This window comes from Microtus pennsylvanicus, chromosome 10, assembly GCF_037038515.1.
Source record: "Microtus pennsylvanicus isolate mMicPen1 chromosome 10, mMicPen1.hap1, whole genome shotgun sequence".
Lineage (NCBI taxonomy): Eukaryota > Metazoa > Chordata > Mammalia > Rodentia > Cricetidae > Microtus > Microtus pennsylvanicus.
In genome coordinates, this window is record NC_134588.1 from 80873484 (window position 1) to 80889960 (window position 16477).

Below are 16477 nucleotides of genomic sequence, written 5' to 3' on the forward strand. Positions count from 1 at the left end.
TACAAAGGATTTGCTTCTATGGCTACTTAAGTATCTCTTTCTTTCTAGGTACTGTCCATGATAAAATGGTGTGATGGGAATGACAAACCTCATATTAAAGAAAATAAAAGCCTATGGGAGCTGTTAATAAATAGTGAACGTGGGAGCTAAAGCTGTTTTCGACTCTTACCTAATTCTCTCATCTTGCTGCTACTGAACGCAGTATAAGGAAGAAAGAGTTTATTCTGGCTCACGGTTTGAGGCCCAGTTCACTGTGGCAGGGAAGTCATGGCAGCATCCGTATGAGGCAGCTGGGCACATACGCGGGAAGCAGAGAGAGATAAATGCTGATGTTCAGCTTATATTCTCTATTTATTTAGTCAAAGGCGTTAATTAGCCCAAGGGATGGTGGTACCACATTTAAGGTGAACTTTCCACCTCAGTTAAATCTCTCTGAAAAGACCCCCATTGATGTGTCAGAGGTGTGTCCCTGTTGATTCTGAATCTCCTCTAGTTGACAATGAAGGCTAGTCATCTCAGCCTTCCTAATGTACTGAGGTCCACAGGCTTCTCTGAATGACCATCAGTCTTGTTTCAAAACTTCTATTGGCTCCAGCAACTTACAAGGAAGTTCCCCATAGAATCCTTCATGCCCAGGCACAGGGCCAGCTTAGTAGATATGGTTCCCAAGAAAGTCTATCATTCTAGGCCATGAAAAATCTCTGAAGTCGGCAAGACCATGATCAATCATCAAAATGAACAGTCAGGAGAGGGGGTCATTTGTGTCCCAAAGGAGAACCCCACATGTGTAAAGATGACAAATTTGTCATAAGAAAGTAAAGAGAAGGAACTTTCTTTATCTGCATGCCAGAATGGCAAGAATCAAGTCTGAGTAAGCGCTCTTGACAAGCGTGCAGAGTTCACTGAGTACAGACCTTCCCTGGTGGAAAGAAACTTGGCAACATCTATCAAAACAACAGAACCTTGGACTCTTTGACATTGTAGTCTCACTTCTGAAAATTCCTTGTGTGAATGTCACTGTGTACACATGAAATGATGTGCGGATAAGACTCCAGCATTATAGCGCTGCAAAATTCCAGCCGTCATCAGGACAGCCCAATGGTCACCAACTGATTGCTTAAGTAGACCATGGTTTTTGTTGGTTAGTTGGTTGGTTGGTTGGTTGGTTTTTTGAAACAGGGTTTCTTTGTGTAGCCCTGGTCTTGGAACTCACTCTGTAGACCAGGCTGGCCTCAAACTCATAGAGATCTGCCTGCCTCTGCCTCCCAAATGGATCAAAGGCGTATACTAACACTTCCCAACAAGTATGTTATTCTTATGCTGGTTGTCTATGGCTGGAAGCAGGGATAAAACAGTGATGAAGTAAGATGCATTGTTGAGAGAAAAATTCCAAGTGTTAGACACATCTCTAAAAGAAAATCTACTACGAAACACTCCACACTCCAAAAAAAAAAAAAAACACAACAAAAAAAACCCACACACACATAGGGGAAATGAGATATAAGCTAGGATAAACTCACCTGTGTATAAGGAAACCTTACAAATAAATAGTCAAGGGTCTTGAGAATAGGGATGCTGGGGAAACCACACAGAGAGGAGACAGGATAGAGGACTACTGCTGGATACACTTACAATTATACATAAGTAAGTGTAGACATATAGTTACAGGCTATTGTAATGATGGTCCTAAATATTTAGAAACAAGTCAAGACTTGCTCGTGAAGTGTGGGAAAAAGTCTAAGGATGTGTTTCCGCTGAGATTCCCCAAGGATGACTTATTTTTTTTTTGGGGAACAGGCTAAGTGGTCATAACTGTAGTGGCCCACTGTGTAAATTCACAAACAGCTAAAAGGAACGGGAGTTTACAAAACTCTGGCCGCCAAGAGCAAACAAGGGATTGTTTAAACAGACAAACACACAGAGCTTGGTTCTGCAGCCTTTTAAATGCTTGACATGTTTATTAATTTTCTTTTCAAACAGAAATAGGCAGGTTCGTGGATTAAATGGTAACTGTAGGCATTGACAGGAAAGGAAATAAGCCTGTCATGACCAAAACGCGACCTTTGTAAATAGCTCGACAGCTCTTTCTCCTTAAAAAAAAAAAAAAAATGAGTATTTTTAGAGCAGTGTTAGGTTCACAGAAGACTTGAGAAGGGACAGAGATTTTTCCCAGCATTCCCAGGCTCTGCAACAGGGAAGCCTGTAGAGCATCCTCAGGAGCACCCACAGTCTACAGGTCGTGTCAAGGGTCACTATCCTGTGTCCTGTGGGTTTGGATGAATATACGGTAACATGTACGCAACATTATATAGAGGGCTTCGCAGTCCTAAGAGTTCTCTGTGCTTTGCCTGTCCACACCCGTCAGGACCCAGAAACCGTCCATCTTTGCTTTGACTGGCTCCATAGTTTTGCTGGTTCCCGGACATTGTAGGGCTGTGAACACACCGTATTAGCCTATTCAGACCAGCTCTTTCCACGTTGGTAATAGGCACTGAAGGCTTTTTTTCTCCATGCTTTTTCCTCGTTTGGTGGCTCATTTCTTTATAATGTATATAATTATATATGTAATAAAAATATAATTTCTTTATAATATTCCATTTTATGGTTGTCACTCAATTTTCTCATCTATTCACCTAAAAAACAATTGTTTTTCAGTTTGAGGAATTAGTAATAAAGCTTCTATAAACAAGTCTTTATATGCGTAAAACATTTAACACTATACTTTATAAATTTTTAATAATTACATTAAATTTGTAATATGATACTTTCTTTTTATTTAATCTATATTTTTCGAATTTTCAGATTTTCCTATTATTCTAATGAGAAGATAAGCTATAGTTTACAAACTCACTCTCAAACGTATGAACCCACTGATTCATTTTCTAATATATTTGTGCAGAATGTTTTCCCACTTTGAGGTTTAAACCTGAAAACTGGAATTACTCTGTCAGAGAGGACCATCTTCCAGGCTATTTCATACCTGTTTTCAAAGCAATTTCCAGATTTGCTAGTTAGTTTATGGCTTCCCGGCAGTGGAGAACTGCACCGTGTCACTGTCCTTACCACCGAGTGTTTCAGTTAACTTCGTGCAGAACATGTGGCCTCCTTTGCTACATTTCTTGGACTGTCACAGGATGGCATGGCCTGTGTCTGTCTCCACAGTGCCTCATACTTATTACTTTAGGCCTTAGACTTTTCATATTGATTTACATAGATCTCTTCCACCAAGCTAATACATTGATTGCAGTTTTTCCCAATGTCCCTTTAAACCTAGACTTTTATTAAATGCAGTTTTCCCCCCTTTCTGCTAAAATCTTTTGATATTCTTTCTTTTGTACCTATGAATTCAGATAGTCTCCCCAGGGCACCTCACACACTAGAGAATTCAATGTTTCCACTTTCTCTCCTTTCAACTTAATTCTTCAGCTCTTTCATGCACAGCGGAAGTTTCTGGAACATCATTTCTATGAGTATATGCCACTATGCCCAGGGGTTTTAGAAAGCTGGAAAATATCTGTCTTGTCATCACCATTTTCCTCCAAACCAGCAGGGCTGCGTCCAACTAAATTTAGTTCTAATTCATAGTTCAACAAGACTTCAAGTATACAGTGAGTCATCGTGGTGACATGTGGTCTACGGTTGTCCCTCCGAGTCCCATTTCTCCCACTGAGCCAAGACCCCACCTTGTGATTAACTTACAAGAAAAGTTATGCTGCATTTTGAATTGGAACAGGGCTACAGTCGGGCTCGGACACAGGAGAGTTCTGCTGGTGGCAGTCAAATCGAGAGAGAGGGGAAAACAGGGCCTGGAAAGTACTTGTGCCGTCAGAGAGAAGCGCTGTTTGTGGGAGCTTGTTAAAGGGGACTGCTTTTCTGGCTCCAGCATGGGTGAGGCAGGCGGCGGCACACGTGGTATGGGTCTCTTGAAAGAGGGGCCACTTCCTGAAGTCTCCGTCCCACAAGAGCACAGAAGCTCTGCTCCAGAACTAGCAGAAGCTGGTTTTAGTGAACAGACGATGGAAATGGGGTAGAAGATGACAATGACCCTGCAGAGGTGACTCTGGCTAAGTCACTCATTTCCATGGGCCTCTACTCCTCAATCTGTTGGATGGGTGACTAGCCCTTGCTAGCTATCTCTTGGGGCCAATATGATGTCAGAAGGAATAGCATGCATAAATAAGATGGGGCATTGTATCGCTTGCTTCTCTGGCTGTGTCAGAAGCAATGCGAGAGAGGGAAGAATTGTTCTGGCTCAAGGAGCAGAACAGTACACCCCAAAGTGCGGCAGGAAGCAGAGAGGGGAGATGGCTGCCTCAGTTTCTCCTCAGCTCCCTTTTATTCAGTCCAGTCCCCCAGCCCATGGGATGGTGCCGTACACACCCACAGCTACTCTTCCTTCCTCAGATAATCCTTTCTAGAAGCTCCATTATGAACACATCCAGAGATATCAATAACTCCCAGCTGATTCTAAATTTGATGAAGTTGACACGTAAGAAGCTACCACAGGCACTCAAGGGCTGCATAACTCAAACACGTGTCCAGCGCATGCAAACGATGTGGACATTTCACAGCGTCTCATTGGAAATATGGTGTTGACACTAGGGGACGTCCCGGTGCCCATGGTTCAGCCCTGAGGGAAGGACCACAAGTTTCAACTTGAACACTGACCAGGAACTTTTCTGCCCAGCATGGTGTACCAGGCTCTGCTCTGACACAGCTCTCCCACACAGTGCTATTCAGTCAGGTACAATGTAGGGCAGACCAGGCAGGTAATAAGGGAGGAAGACAGACTCCCTGAGTCTGCCTTGTCTCCTCAAGATGCCAACAAAGCATGTGACCCGGGTTATGCAGGGCTTTGAACAAATTCTTAGGAAACTTTTTGTTTCCTTTTCAGAAAGCAAAGTTAGTAGTAATTGCTGTGTTTGTGCCTATTCGGTGCAGGCCACTGTGGAAAGGGTACCTGTTATCTCTAGCCTTCTCGGTAAGAAACTAGACCTTATGAAGGCCCAGGCCCTTCCGGAGGAAGGGATGTGGGATTCAGTCCAGGTTGGTCTGACTCACTAACCCTGAAGCAAGAATCTTGCGACTAGCCTGAACAAAAAGGAACTAGAAAATTAAGACTTTAGAAAGATTGCCAATTGAGCTCGATTAGAACAGTTGCTCTGGGATTAAGCCAGTTTCTTAAAGAGATGGTACCAGAAGGTGGCATTAACATCCTAGTACATTCTATGTTTGTACTCAATTGAGTATAGTTGCTTAACCTCCTTCTCTCATCGAAAGAGGGTGGGTCAACAAAGCCCTGGAGTCTTGAGGGCTGGGAACTGTGCCTGGTGCCCAAGACCAAAGTCTTTTTGGCATAGGAGTGGGCAGAGGACAGCATGTTCCTAAAAATTGTCTGTAATGAATGATGTCAGCTACCCAGTAGTGTACATGGTGGGCCAGATGTGGAGACTCTGTGTCTGCTTCATAGCTGGGAGCATTTGGGACAACAGAGAGGAAGGGGGAAAAAGCTCTACCGTACACCAAGTCAGTTCCCTCAGAGAACATAATTACAGCGAAGCCTTCTACACTCAACCACAGACTTCTTTGTTAACTAAATCTTGATCCACCGCATAGGTCCGTCCAGAGTGTCCTGGCAACCAAGTGATCATCCTGATACCAGGCTCTGTGAGGCAGGCTGGCAGTGAGAGTTGAGGAGCTGCACCATGGAGCCACACTGCAGACGTCTGGTGTTCTCTTTGGCTCAAGGCCATCTTCTTGTAGTACCCTACCACTGGGGGCTCATGCTCCTTGAGGTCTGTCATTTCTGTCCTTCATTGGATGAGCAGTGTTTGTCATCACTGGGTAGAGATGTATGTCACATGCTACATGGAGATATATTATGGTCTGAAATAAGACAGCCAGAGACCAAAGATCTGGACACAGAGAGCCCTTTGCAATTGGGGCTCAAGGAGCCATGCTGCCTAGGTCCTCCCAGCATCCTTCTCAGCATCCTGAGTGCTTCTTACTCCACATCATTGTGGAAGGTCTTTTAACTGATCTGTCCTACCACCAGAAACGTTCATGTCCTCCGTTTCTCAGTTCTGGCAAGGCAAGTGCCCAACTTGCAGTATGAGAAGGACCTTTCTGTTCCTTTCTAACGGGCTCTCTGGCCACCTCCCCAAGATACTACAGATACTACATGCACCATGCCCATGAAATCTGTATTGTAGGATCTTAAAGACTTGCTGGTTTCTATAGTGACAGTGACAGCTCTCTGTCACCATTAGAATAAATAAATGTTAGTAACCACAGGCACTTCCCTCCCCAATGTCAGTTACCATAGAAAAAAATTCAAGAGCTCATACAAATGGGGTGAATTTCTAGATGTCTCCCACTAGGCTCCAGAGCCCTCAACTGCCATCAAAATACTCAAGGCCAATTGATATTGCCTGCCAGGGGCTACCTAGTAATTATATAACTTCCCTTTTAAGGTAGGTAAATAGTGCCACCTTCCATGTTCCTATACCATGACAATTACTAAACAAGTAATACACACCTAGCATCTTAGCTGTGTCCATTACATGGCAATCACTCAGCAATTGTCACCCACGACTGTCTTACAGAATCCGTGTCCTAACTGTACGTAGTATGGAATCTGTTCTCAGTGCCTGAGTTGAGAACAGGAAAAGCTGCGTTCTGTAAGTGTTAAGTGGCAGCCAGTACCACTCATTTTTGTGGCTGCTGCCCTTCTATGATCTTTTTGTGTGCATATTCTGAGCAATAGAAGAAAAGCTGCTCCTTTATGGAGTGGCTCCCAAAGCATTTCCTCACACACAGCTTCCCCATGGCCATTCGCAAGTGGGTTGCATCACCCCAGTTCATGGTTAGCCCTACGACAAAGTGGTCCTGGGCCTCTGGCTCATCTTCTCTCTCAGCCCTTCCACCACCAGCTCACAGATGCTGCAGCAGAGGCTTCGTCAGACCAATATTTAGTTTGATCTTAAAACTCCTGAGTGCTGACTTATAAGATTTCAGAGTCTAAAACTGCATCTTGTCCTTCACTGAGATCCTGGCGTGTCACTATTGATGAAGTCCCTTGCTTCCATTGTCATGAGATGCTTTAAAAAAAAAATCTCTAAAGGGGGCTGGAGAGATGGCTCAGAGTTTAAGAGTACTAGCTGCTCTTCCAGAGGTTGTGGGCTCAATTCCCAGCAACCATACGATGGCTCACAACTATCTATAATGAGATCTGATGCCCTCTTCTGGCATGCAGGCATAATAAAGGCAGAATTTTATATACATAATAAACAAATAAATCTATCTTTAAAAAAAATCTCTGATGGTTCAGAGAAATTTGGAAAAGGCACTAAAAGAAGCTCAGAAATCACCTTGGATTGTGCCTCTAACACATCCTACAAATTAGATGCAACCCCAACTCCAGTTTGTCCAAGAGGCAGTGTGCGCCACACTCTTGAAGAAAGGCTGAGTCAGAAAACATGTTGCTATGTTTTCTCCCAGGCTTTTTCAGACCCAGGCCAGCTGGCCTTGGTGAGTTCCCGATAGAACAACCCCATTGTCTCAGTGTGGGGATGTACCCCTCGTGGTCCTGAGTTCCTTGCTTGTGCTCTCTCTCCTTCTGCTCCTGATTTGGACCTTGGGATTTCTGTCTGGTGCTCCAATGTGGGTCTCTGTAGCGGACAATGAGGACTACTGAGAACTCAAGAACAATGGCAATGGGTTTTTGATCCTACTGCACATACTGGCTTTGTGGGAGCCTAGGCAGTTTGGATGTTCACCTTACTAGACCTGGATGGAGGTGGGTGGTCCTTGGACTTCCCACAGGGCAGGGAACCCTGATTGCTCTTTGGGCTGATGAGGGAGGGGGACTTGATTGGGGGAGGGAGGGGGAAATGGGAGGCGGTGGCAGGGAAGAGACAGAAATATTTAATAAATAAATAAATAAAGTTAAAAAAAAAAGAAAACATGTTACTGACTTCCTGGGTCTGTGAGCCCATATAGTCTTATACCCAGGAGATTGCCACGCTGGGAACTCCCTTTTCTGCACTCCCCTCTCTCTCTCTCTCTCTCTCTCTCTCTCTCTCTCTCTCTCTCTCTCTCCCTCCCTCCCTCCCTCCCTCCCTCCCTCCCTCCCTCTCTCTCTCTCTCTCTCTCTCTCTCTCTCTTTCTCTCTCTCTCTCGACAGCCTTTTAAAATTTTGCCTGTACAAGAGGCACCCCCAGCTCTGAGCAATCACTGGCATTTCGCTTTAAAGCTGGGCTTCAGGGACACTTCTGAGCCATTTCATATGAACTGAACTGCTCTCATTGCTGACCCTTCCAGAAAAGGCATGTTGAACACCCCAGGGAGCCCTGAAATGCTTGCTTTGTTCTGGGCCATCTGCTTCCTAAGGACACTGACTGGGGGAGGAAGAGTCCATCATTCCTAAAGGCCAAGGCCACTCCTCCTAGACCATGGCAGCTTCTTTTTTTTTTTTTTTTGCAAACCATGGAACTCCCTAGAATCTCCATCTTGCCCCGGTCACTTGGCAAGACGATTCTCTGTGACCACAGTGTTCTCAACACCAGCATGTGGCCTCTTCCTGAGGGTCCCTCCCTTGCCTAAGGGTTTCCTTTCCTGGCTTCTGGCCTTGGTCCTGTGATTTCTGCCCTTTTCCCTTTCGAAGGAAGTGCTCAAAGGACAGAAAAAGGACACTGATCATGAATAGAACTTGAGACCCGGGGTCCAGTTCCCACAGCAGCAACCAAAAAGAGTACCAGGACCTGGTCTCTGTCATGAAAAGGATGGGCTGAAATTCCCGGGCTTGTAGCCCAGGACACAGGTCAAAGTCATGGTGAAGGAAAGAATTGACTTCTTCCCTAGTCAGGCACTGCAGGAGGAAATCAGAACTACATGAGGTCACATGAGGCTCTAGTGAGGAGGGTGAGTGTCCCTGGCAGATCTATGGTCAGACTTGACCCCACCATGGTTTCAGGCTGAAGGAGGAAAATGATATTCCAGAGACTTAAATGTGTGTCTTAAACATGAAAGGTGTAATTGGTTTGGCAAGAAGCATTTCATTGTGAATGTTTTGGGCTGGGCACCCCGCTACATCACTGGCAGTCCCCAGTGTGGGTACAGAGACAGAAACATTTGTGCAGAACTCTATGACCCTGATATCTGGGTTATAGTGTGGATCTTAAATGTTCTCTAAAGACCATAAGCCTTTCCCCATTGTGAGCTGGTTTTCTCAAGTATTTTGTCACAGCAATAGAAAGATGACTGATACACTTGTATATTCCAGGGCTAGGGATAATGAACTCTAACGTCTACTAAACAAGGATGACATTCTTGCTGTACTCCTCCTCCCAGTAGTCCCCAGTTTAGGTGACTGCTGTATGGGGAGAGGTAATGAGGAGCAGGGAGGAGGACCAAACACAGGAGAAACGGAAAGCTCTCCCTGAAGCAGAGCCAGGTATCCCAGGAATAAAGAGAGGCCGGTAGGCTGGCCTCTCAGCAACCATGACTGACCCAGCTATAACCCTCTCTCCAAATGACGGGCCTGATTCACCCTAGTCTTAGAGAGTCTTAAAAAAGAAGCAGCTTTGTTGAGACTTCGTTGATTTCCAATACAATCTGTAGCTCAAAATCATCAATTTTTGTAGACCTACAAGTTGCACAATCATCAGCACAACCCATTTTTAGGACATCACAATCACAGCCCAGCAAAGTTCTACATTTAGTCCCTACCGCATTAATCACACCCGCAATTAGTCCCCACGCTCAGCCTCAGCGATAAGCAAGCATCGCTCTATTTGCTGGCTCCATAAATCTCCCTTTTCCAGGCATTTCATTAGCACTGCGCACAACCATACATTTTGCACCTGGTTTCTTTCACTCTGGCGTTTTGAGAACGGGCTTTTTCCACCGCCTGGTTTGTTGCCAAGCAGAACTTTATGGGACCGATCTGCTGCAGGTTGCTCACTCTCTTGCCCACAGATGAACATGTTTGGCTTGTCTCCAGTCTCTGCTTATTCTGAAGAGAGCGGATGAGAGCAACCCCACACAGGTCCTTGAGTGGGCATGTGTTCTCATGCTACTGGGTAGATCCCTACAGGCACAGTTGCTGGGCCGTATTATTAAGAGTCACACCTTAAGAAACCACAAAACTGCATTCTCCATTGGGTGCTCCATTCTGCAGTGTGCAATGATCCCGTTTCTCCTTATGCATGCCAACACTTGGCATCATCTGTCTCTTGGATTGTAGGCATTATGGTTGTGGTATGCTGGAATCGCATTATTGTTTAATTTGCATTTCCCTAATTAATGACTAAAGATATTGGGCATCTTTCCCCATTTTTATGAACCACGGGTACAACTTCTTTAGGGAAATACCTATTCTAATCACTCTTGCCTATTTTAATTATGCTATTTGTCATCTTATTATCTAGTTGGAAGAACTATCTGGAAACACATTCCTTGCCACCCATCTGATTGGAGATATTTGCTATTTGGTGATTTGTCTTTTCATCTTTATAATTGTGTCTGTGGAACTAATTTCTTTACCACTCTCTCATTTATGAATCTTGCACAGTGTCACGTTACCTAATCCAAGGACACAAGAATTTCTTTGAGAAAATTTTATCGTTTTAGCTTTTCTACTTAGGACTACGACTCTTTAATTACGCTTGCTGATGCTGTGAGAAAAGGGGTCTCAGCTCAGGTGTCCGTCCGTGGATGTCTGTGGAATTCACACCACTTGATGGAAAGGACATGCCTTCTGTTTAGAGTTACCCTGCACCCATCAGCTCAGCGTGGAAGCTTCCTTCTGGATCCCGTGTATCCTCTGATCTCTGTACCGGCTCTGCTTCCCTGATTGCTGTGCCTGTGTTTTCACTGGTCCCTTGCTGTCGAGACTCTGCGTGTAACTTTAAGCAAATTTCACGATGAGATTTCCCTGTTGTTAGTACACTGCTGCTTTCAACTGCGGTTTGCTGTCATCAAAGATATGGTAAGATTCCTAGCCTTTCAAGTGGTTGAGCTTTGTTTCTCTCGGCCTAGGATATATCTTGGAGAGCGCTTCATGGGGACATGAAAAGGTGTTCTTCCATAAGCTGATTGCTGTAGATGGATCAACTGAGTCTTGTTGATTGACAGCATTTATGAATTCAGTGACCTTGAAGATAGGGGACCTAAGCCAAGCCTACTTGTTGCTAAAAATCCCCATGGGTTTTCCTCTCTTCCTCAGCTCTCCAGTTTTAGCTCTTTGAGTTCTGGGTCTCTGTTGTTAAAGGCATATACCATTTAGGACCTTTGTTTTCCTGGTGGATCGGTCATTTTACCACCTAAGGTCCCACCCAATCCTTCCTAAGTGGCTTTCTCTGTGTTTTACGTTATGAGCTGTGTGATATCTGCACATAGACTGTTTACTGCATGGTGTCTCTTCTTCCATCGATTTGCTTCACCTTAGCTATAAATGAGTATGGAATGAATTTGTTACAAACAGAATTTATTTGGGAGACATAGTATTGACTATGCCAGGTTCTGTGATTCAACTGATTTATTTAGAGCATCAATTGATGCTCTAAAGATAGGTGGGTGGAAGTAATTTATTATTTATCTCCTCCTCCTTTCCTACGGTTTTGTTTATTCTATTTCTTTATGTGACTTGACTATATTAAAGAATTATCATGACTTGTCTATAGTCTTTTTATGATCAAAATATGTTGTAGACATGTGTGAAATTCTCAATGAATTAATAAAAACATACACATTATTCGAGTTGTTCCTTCTTAATTATTCAAGGTTGCTTTTATTTTGGGTTCAAGAATTTCTTTTAGATATGATTTTTCAAGTAGGCAACTGTTAGTACCTAGTGAGCTATCAACAAATCATTTAAGTTTTCCTGAATTTGAAAATGTCTTTCTCCTTCATTACTGAAAGAGAGTTTTTCTCAGTATAGAATTTCTGGTTGTAGTTCTTTCAGATTCTGAGAAGAACACCTTTTCTTTCTGTCTGTCTTCAGTCAGAGAGGGCACTTACAGTCATTTCACCTCTTGTCTAATTGTGCCATGTCTTCCTGTAGATTTTAGTACATTCATCCTAGCTGGAATTAACACTTTTGAATCTATGAATCTTTTTCTTTTGCAAAATTTGCGAAGTGTTCACTGATTATTCCTTCTAACAGATAACTAATGATCAATTCCTCTAGATTTCACTCTCTCTCTGTAACCAGACGGTAGGAATCACCCCTGCCCCAGGTTCCTGAGAACTACCTGTTCATCCGTGTTTTTAGTTTGTTTGTATCTGTGGTTTACATGTATGATTCGACGACTCTGTCTTCCCCTTTCCCAATAACCTTCTGACACTGTCACCCTATTAGTGAGTCTATTCAACAAGATTTGTTTTTGTTAGTATATTTTCTCCATTCTATACTTCTACTTTCTAAAATAACTTGACTTTGTTGGGTGGCACTTTTACTTACTGTTTGCTTTCAAAAGATTTTTCATTTTTCAGTTGATTGAACAGATTTACAACATCTGGTTTAAAATCCTTATCAGATTATTCCAATATCTAATCAACCTCCCTGCTGATCTGATCAATTATCTTTCCTCGTTTTAGTTATGATTTTGGTGTATTTTCACTGTCATTGGGTGATTTCAATATCATTCCAATAAGAGGCTCTGTATCCCATTGATGTTTTTTAAAATTTGAAGTCCCAAAAATTGCTATGAATTTGAATCTATCTTAAAATTACTACATTCCCAATGAGGCCTGTCAGTAGCTAAAGCAGAACACAGGCCAAGTCAGTGCTTGTGGGAAAAGAGATTAGTTAGTGGTGAGGAGGTATTGAGGTGGCTCAGACCTGTCGTAAGTTCCCACACGGTCCTCCAGGACACCTTTTAAGCTCCTCAAAGATACAGGCCAGCATGAGCTACATGCCATCTGGACCCTGTGAAGATTATGACTGTTGTGTGGACTATTCACATATGCAAACATGTGCAGAACATACATTCTTTGACTTTCTTGTGACCAACATCTTTTAGTAAAAATATATATCTAACCAATTTCTTGATAGTATAAAAAGAAAACAAAAGATCAAAGGGAGATAACAAAGAAAATATTCTTACCTGTTTTGAGGACATTTCACCAAATAATGTCTCACTGTAAAAGGAAACAGAATAATAATTGGTAAATACAAGTTAGTTTGGCATTACCTGAAAGGCAGGGACTCAGATCTTGCTCAGGTAATAGGGCTGCACCAGTCAACTTGTGGGTCTTCTTGTCTACAACTTTGGGGGAAATCATGACAGAGACATCAGAGGGCACCCCCAATGACTTGATATTATTTCAGTTCTGGACTGTATATCAGGTATGAAGCCACATAGTCCAGACATCATTCGTCCAGGACAAGTTGAGTTGCATTTTATGCTATAGAGTCCTGGGGTGGTGAAGTCCTACAACTTGTGAGTTCTGAGTCATGAAAACAGCCTTTTGAACTAGACGGGACAGGCTATCTCTCTTTAGAATCATCTCATTGTTAAATGGGCTTTCATTCTGTGGTTAATGTTCTTTATAGTCTCAGAAGAACTTCTTAGATAGTCAGATATGATGTCACAACACTTGGAGACCTGAGGAAGGAGGATCTTAAGATCAAGACTTGTTTGGGGCTGTAGTGTGGCTCTGTTTCCAAGCAAAATACAACAACAAGATGTCCTTAAGAAACAAGTCTTAGAGCAAGATACTTTTCTACAATGGCTCTCTTTGAAGCAGACGTCTATCTATAGTGGAAAAATTAGAATACATGGGCACCTAATCCAGAATATGTTTGATCTAAGAGTTGAGAAAGCCAGGGGAATTCCTGAGTTGTGTGACAAATGTTTACATGACCAGCCCCAGTGAATCCCACCTTCTTGATCTGTTTATACCTATGTATATCATCTCTTACCTCGTGCTAAATAGAACTTGGTCACATGTCTTGCTTAGATCCAAGGCACATTAACCAATGTACCACAAGAAGATACATAAAAAGTGCTGTTGTCTGAGTCTTGTGACAGGCAACTTTTCTACTCCCAGTTATTCTGTGGGCCCACTGGAGTACGAGTCCCCACAGAGACAGCCTTAACCATGGTAGCTGAGATCCCAGAACAATCAGCCCCATCCAATCCCCCATCAGACTGCAGCTGCATGAAAGACGCTGGCTGGGAATAGCTGCGGAACTGCACAGCTGAGCTCAGTCTTTATAGCCAACCTGTGGATGAGCAGATAAAATGGCTGCTTGATGCTCTTGGGTTTGGGGTGCTCTGCCATACAGTTAGCCAGTGTAAGGTCCAGAGCAGGACTGTCAGCACTGCAGAGCTAAAAAGATATATAAACCATCTCTCCAGTAATGTCTAAACCCTTCCTGCATTCCGTTTACTGGGCACCTACTATGGGCTAGATGGTTTATGGACGCAACAAAAGCAACATAGTATGTACTGGACGTTCATGTTTATGGCGGTGTTGTAAACTGTATATGGGTCAATAGACTTCAGTATCTGGCTTGTAAATCCTAGAACATGCTTGGTTCAGAAAGGAAACAATTTCTGGGTTATCTTGCAATGTGTCTAAGATCTGACTATATTCTTTTTCTTCTCTGCGTGTAACATTGTTATTTTCCACTTCACAAAGCCGGGACAGGCTGTCTATTCATCGAAACTTATACCCCAGACACCTGACACCGGGAGCAGCAAGCATGGATTGACGTGAAGCATCCTTGTCCACTGAGACTTTGAGTACCTCACAGCTTAGTAACTAACTCAGGAGGATGGAATTTCCGGTGCTTTGCTTCCAACAAGGATTGAATAACGACCAACTCGAGGTGTCAACTGGCAGCACATTAAACAGCATCTTTGCTGCTGGATCATCATTTAACCCCTAACATATGTAATTCAAACGCTGTGCGTGGTATTGAGTAGCTTGTGAAAACTCCATCTATTCTTGCCCCCTTTGGTATTGAAGGTGACATCCCCAAGTTCACATCTATTAACAAAACAGAAATGGGATTGATGGAGAAATGCATCCTAAGCAAACCCTGAGTTCTCTTCTCCTCATTTACATGTGAGGATATATATATATATATATATATATATATATATATATAGTAAAAATAAAAATTTATTTCAATAGCAATGCGCTTCTGATAGTTTTACTTTATGCTTATTATTTATCTACACAAATGATCCATTTATGTTTCCGCTGTTCATTTGCCAAATACTGTTGATTGTGAAGTATTGGTAATTCAATCTTATAACAATATTTTACCACCCAGACCAGAGAGAAGGGAACGGAGAAGTTATGAACTCACATTTGTGGGCGTGTGACACACGCCCACGTGAGCACAGCAGTTGCTCAGCACAGCAGCTATGTGAAAATGATATAAAATTCCGTGCAACCGCGGATGAAGGGAAAAGGAGACAGGGACAAGAGGCATTCCTACCAGTCGCGGCTTCTGTGCGAGGCCTTCTTCACCCCCCCACTTCATAGACTGCTTTTTACTTCCTTCATGGGGTGCTTGAAATAAATAGGGCTGGTGATCGAAATTAAGGATACAAAAGGGAGCCTGATGGCCGCGCAGGACTTTAATCCCAGCACTAGGGAGGCAGAGGAAGGCGGATCTCTGTGAGTTCTAGGCCAACCTGGTCTACAAAGCAAATTCCAGGACAGCCAGGGCTGTTCACAGAGAAACCCTACCTTGAAAAAAAAATATGAGCAAAGGAGTCAAGACCATGACGGGTAGACCCACCGAAACAGCTGACTTGAGCTGGTGGGAGCTCACTGACTCTGGACTGACGGCTGGGGAACCGGCATAGGACCAGGTAGGACCTCTGTATGTGGGTGGCAGTTGTGTGGCTGGGGCAGACTGGGGCCCACTGGCAGTGGGATCCAGATTTATCCCTAGTGCTTGAACTGGCCCATTCTCTTTGGAGGGACACCTTGCTTGGCCTAGACACAGGGTGGGAGGGACTTGGTCCTGCCTCAAAGTGATGTGTCAGACTTTATTGACTCCTCATGGGAAGACTTATTCTCTCTGAGGAGTGGATGGGGGTAGGAAGGAAGGTGGGAGCGGGAGGAGGGGAGAAGTGGGAACTATGATAGGTATGTAAATGAGAAAAGATTGTTTAAAAAAAACTAAAAAAAAGATTTTTTAAAAAAAGGATGCAAAAGGACGTGATGAAGTGGTAGCCTCTCAAGATGGCTCTTTCTGCCATGCTCTGGAGAGCACTGTCCTTGAAACAAGTCACGTTTGTAATGAAAACACTGAGAAGTCGGCAATGCATAAAGTGAAAGACCAAGGTCATGGAGTTTGTTTGAAACAATTATTCAGGCAACACATGTTCAAAACTCACAGCTCTGGTCTCCAACGTCAATAACCTCTTTAAACATTGTTCGTGCATTGTAATGAAAGACTCAAAAGCACAGAGAGGGTTGAAAACTTATCCACAGTCACACAGCAGGT

General features: G+C 43.4%; 1 protein-coding gene across 2 annotated transcripts in view; it reads right to left on the bottom strand.

Moving 5' to 3' along the window:
* The window catches only part of Vstm4 (V-set and transmembrane domain containing 4), an 84179-nt gene that overhangs the window by 23182 nt on the left and 44520 nt on the right, over positions 1–16477 (bottom strand). For both annotated transcript variants that reach the window (XM_075988755.1, XM_075988756.1), the window contains one exon: positions 13110–13143. In XM_075988755.1, the coding sequence (XP_075844870.1) occupies positions 13110–13143 (34 nt within the window). The remainder of the gene's footprint in view (positions 1–13109; positions 13144–16477) is intronic.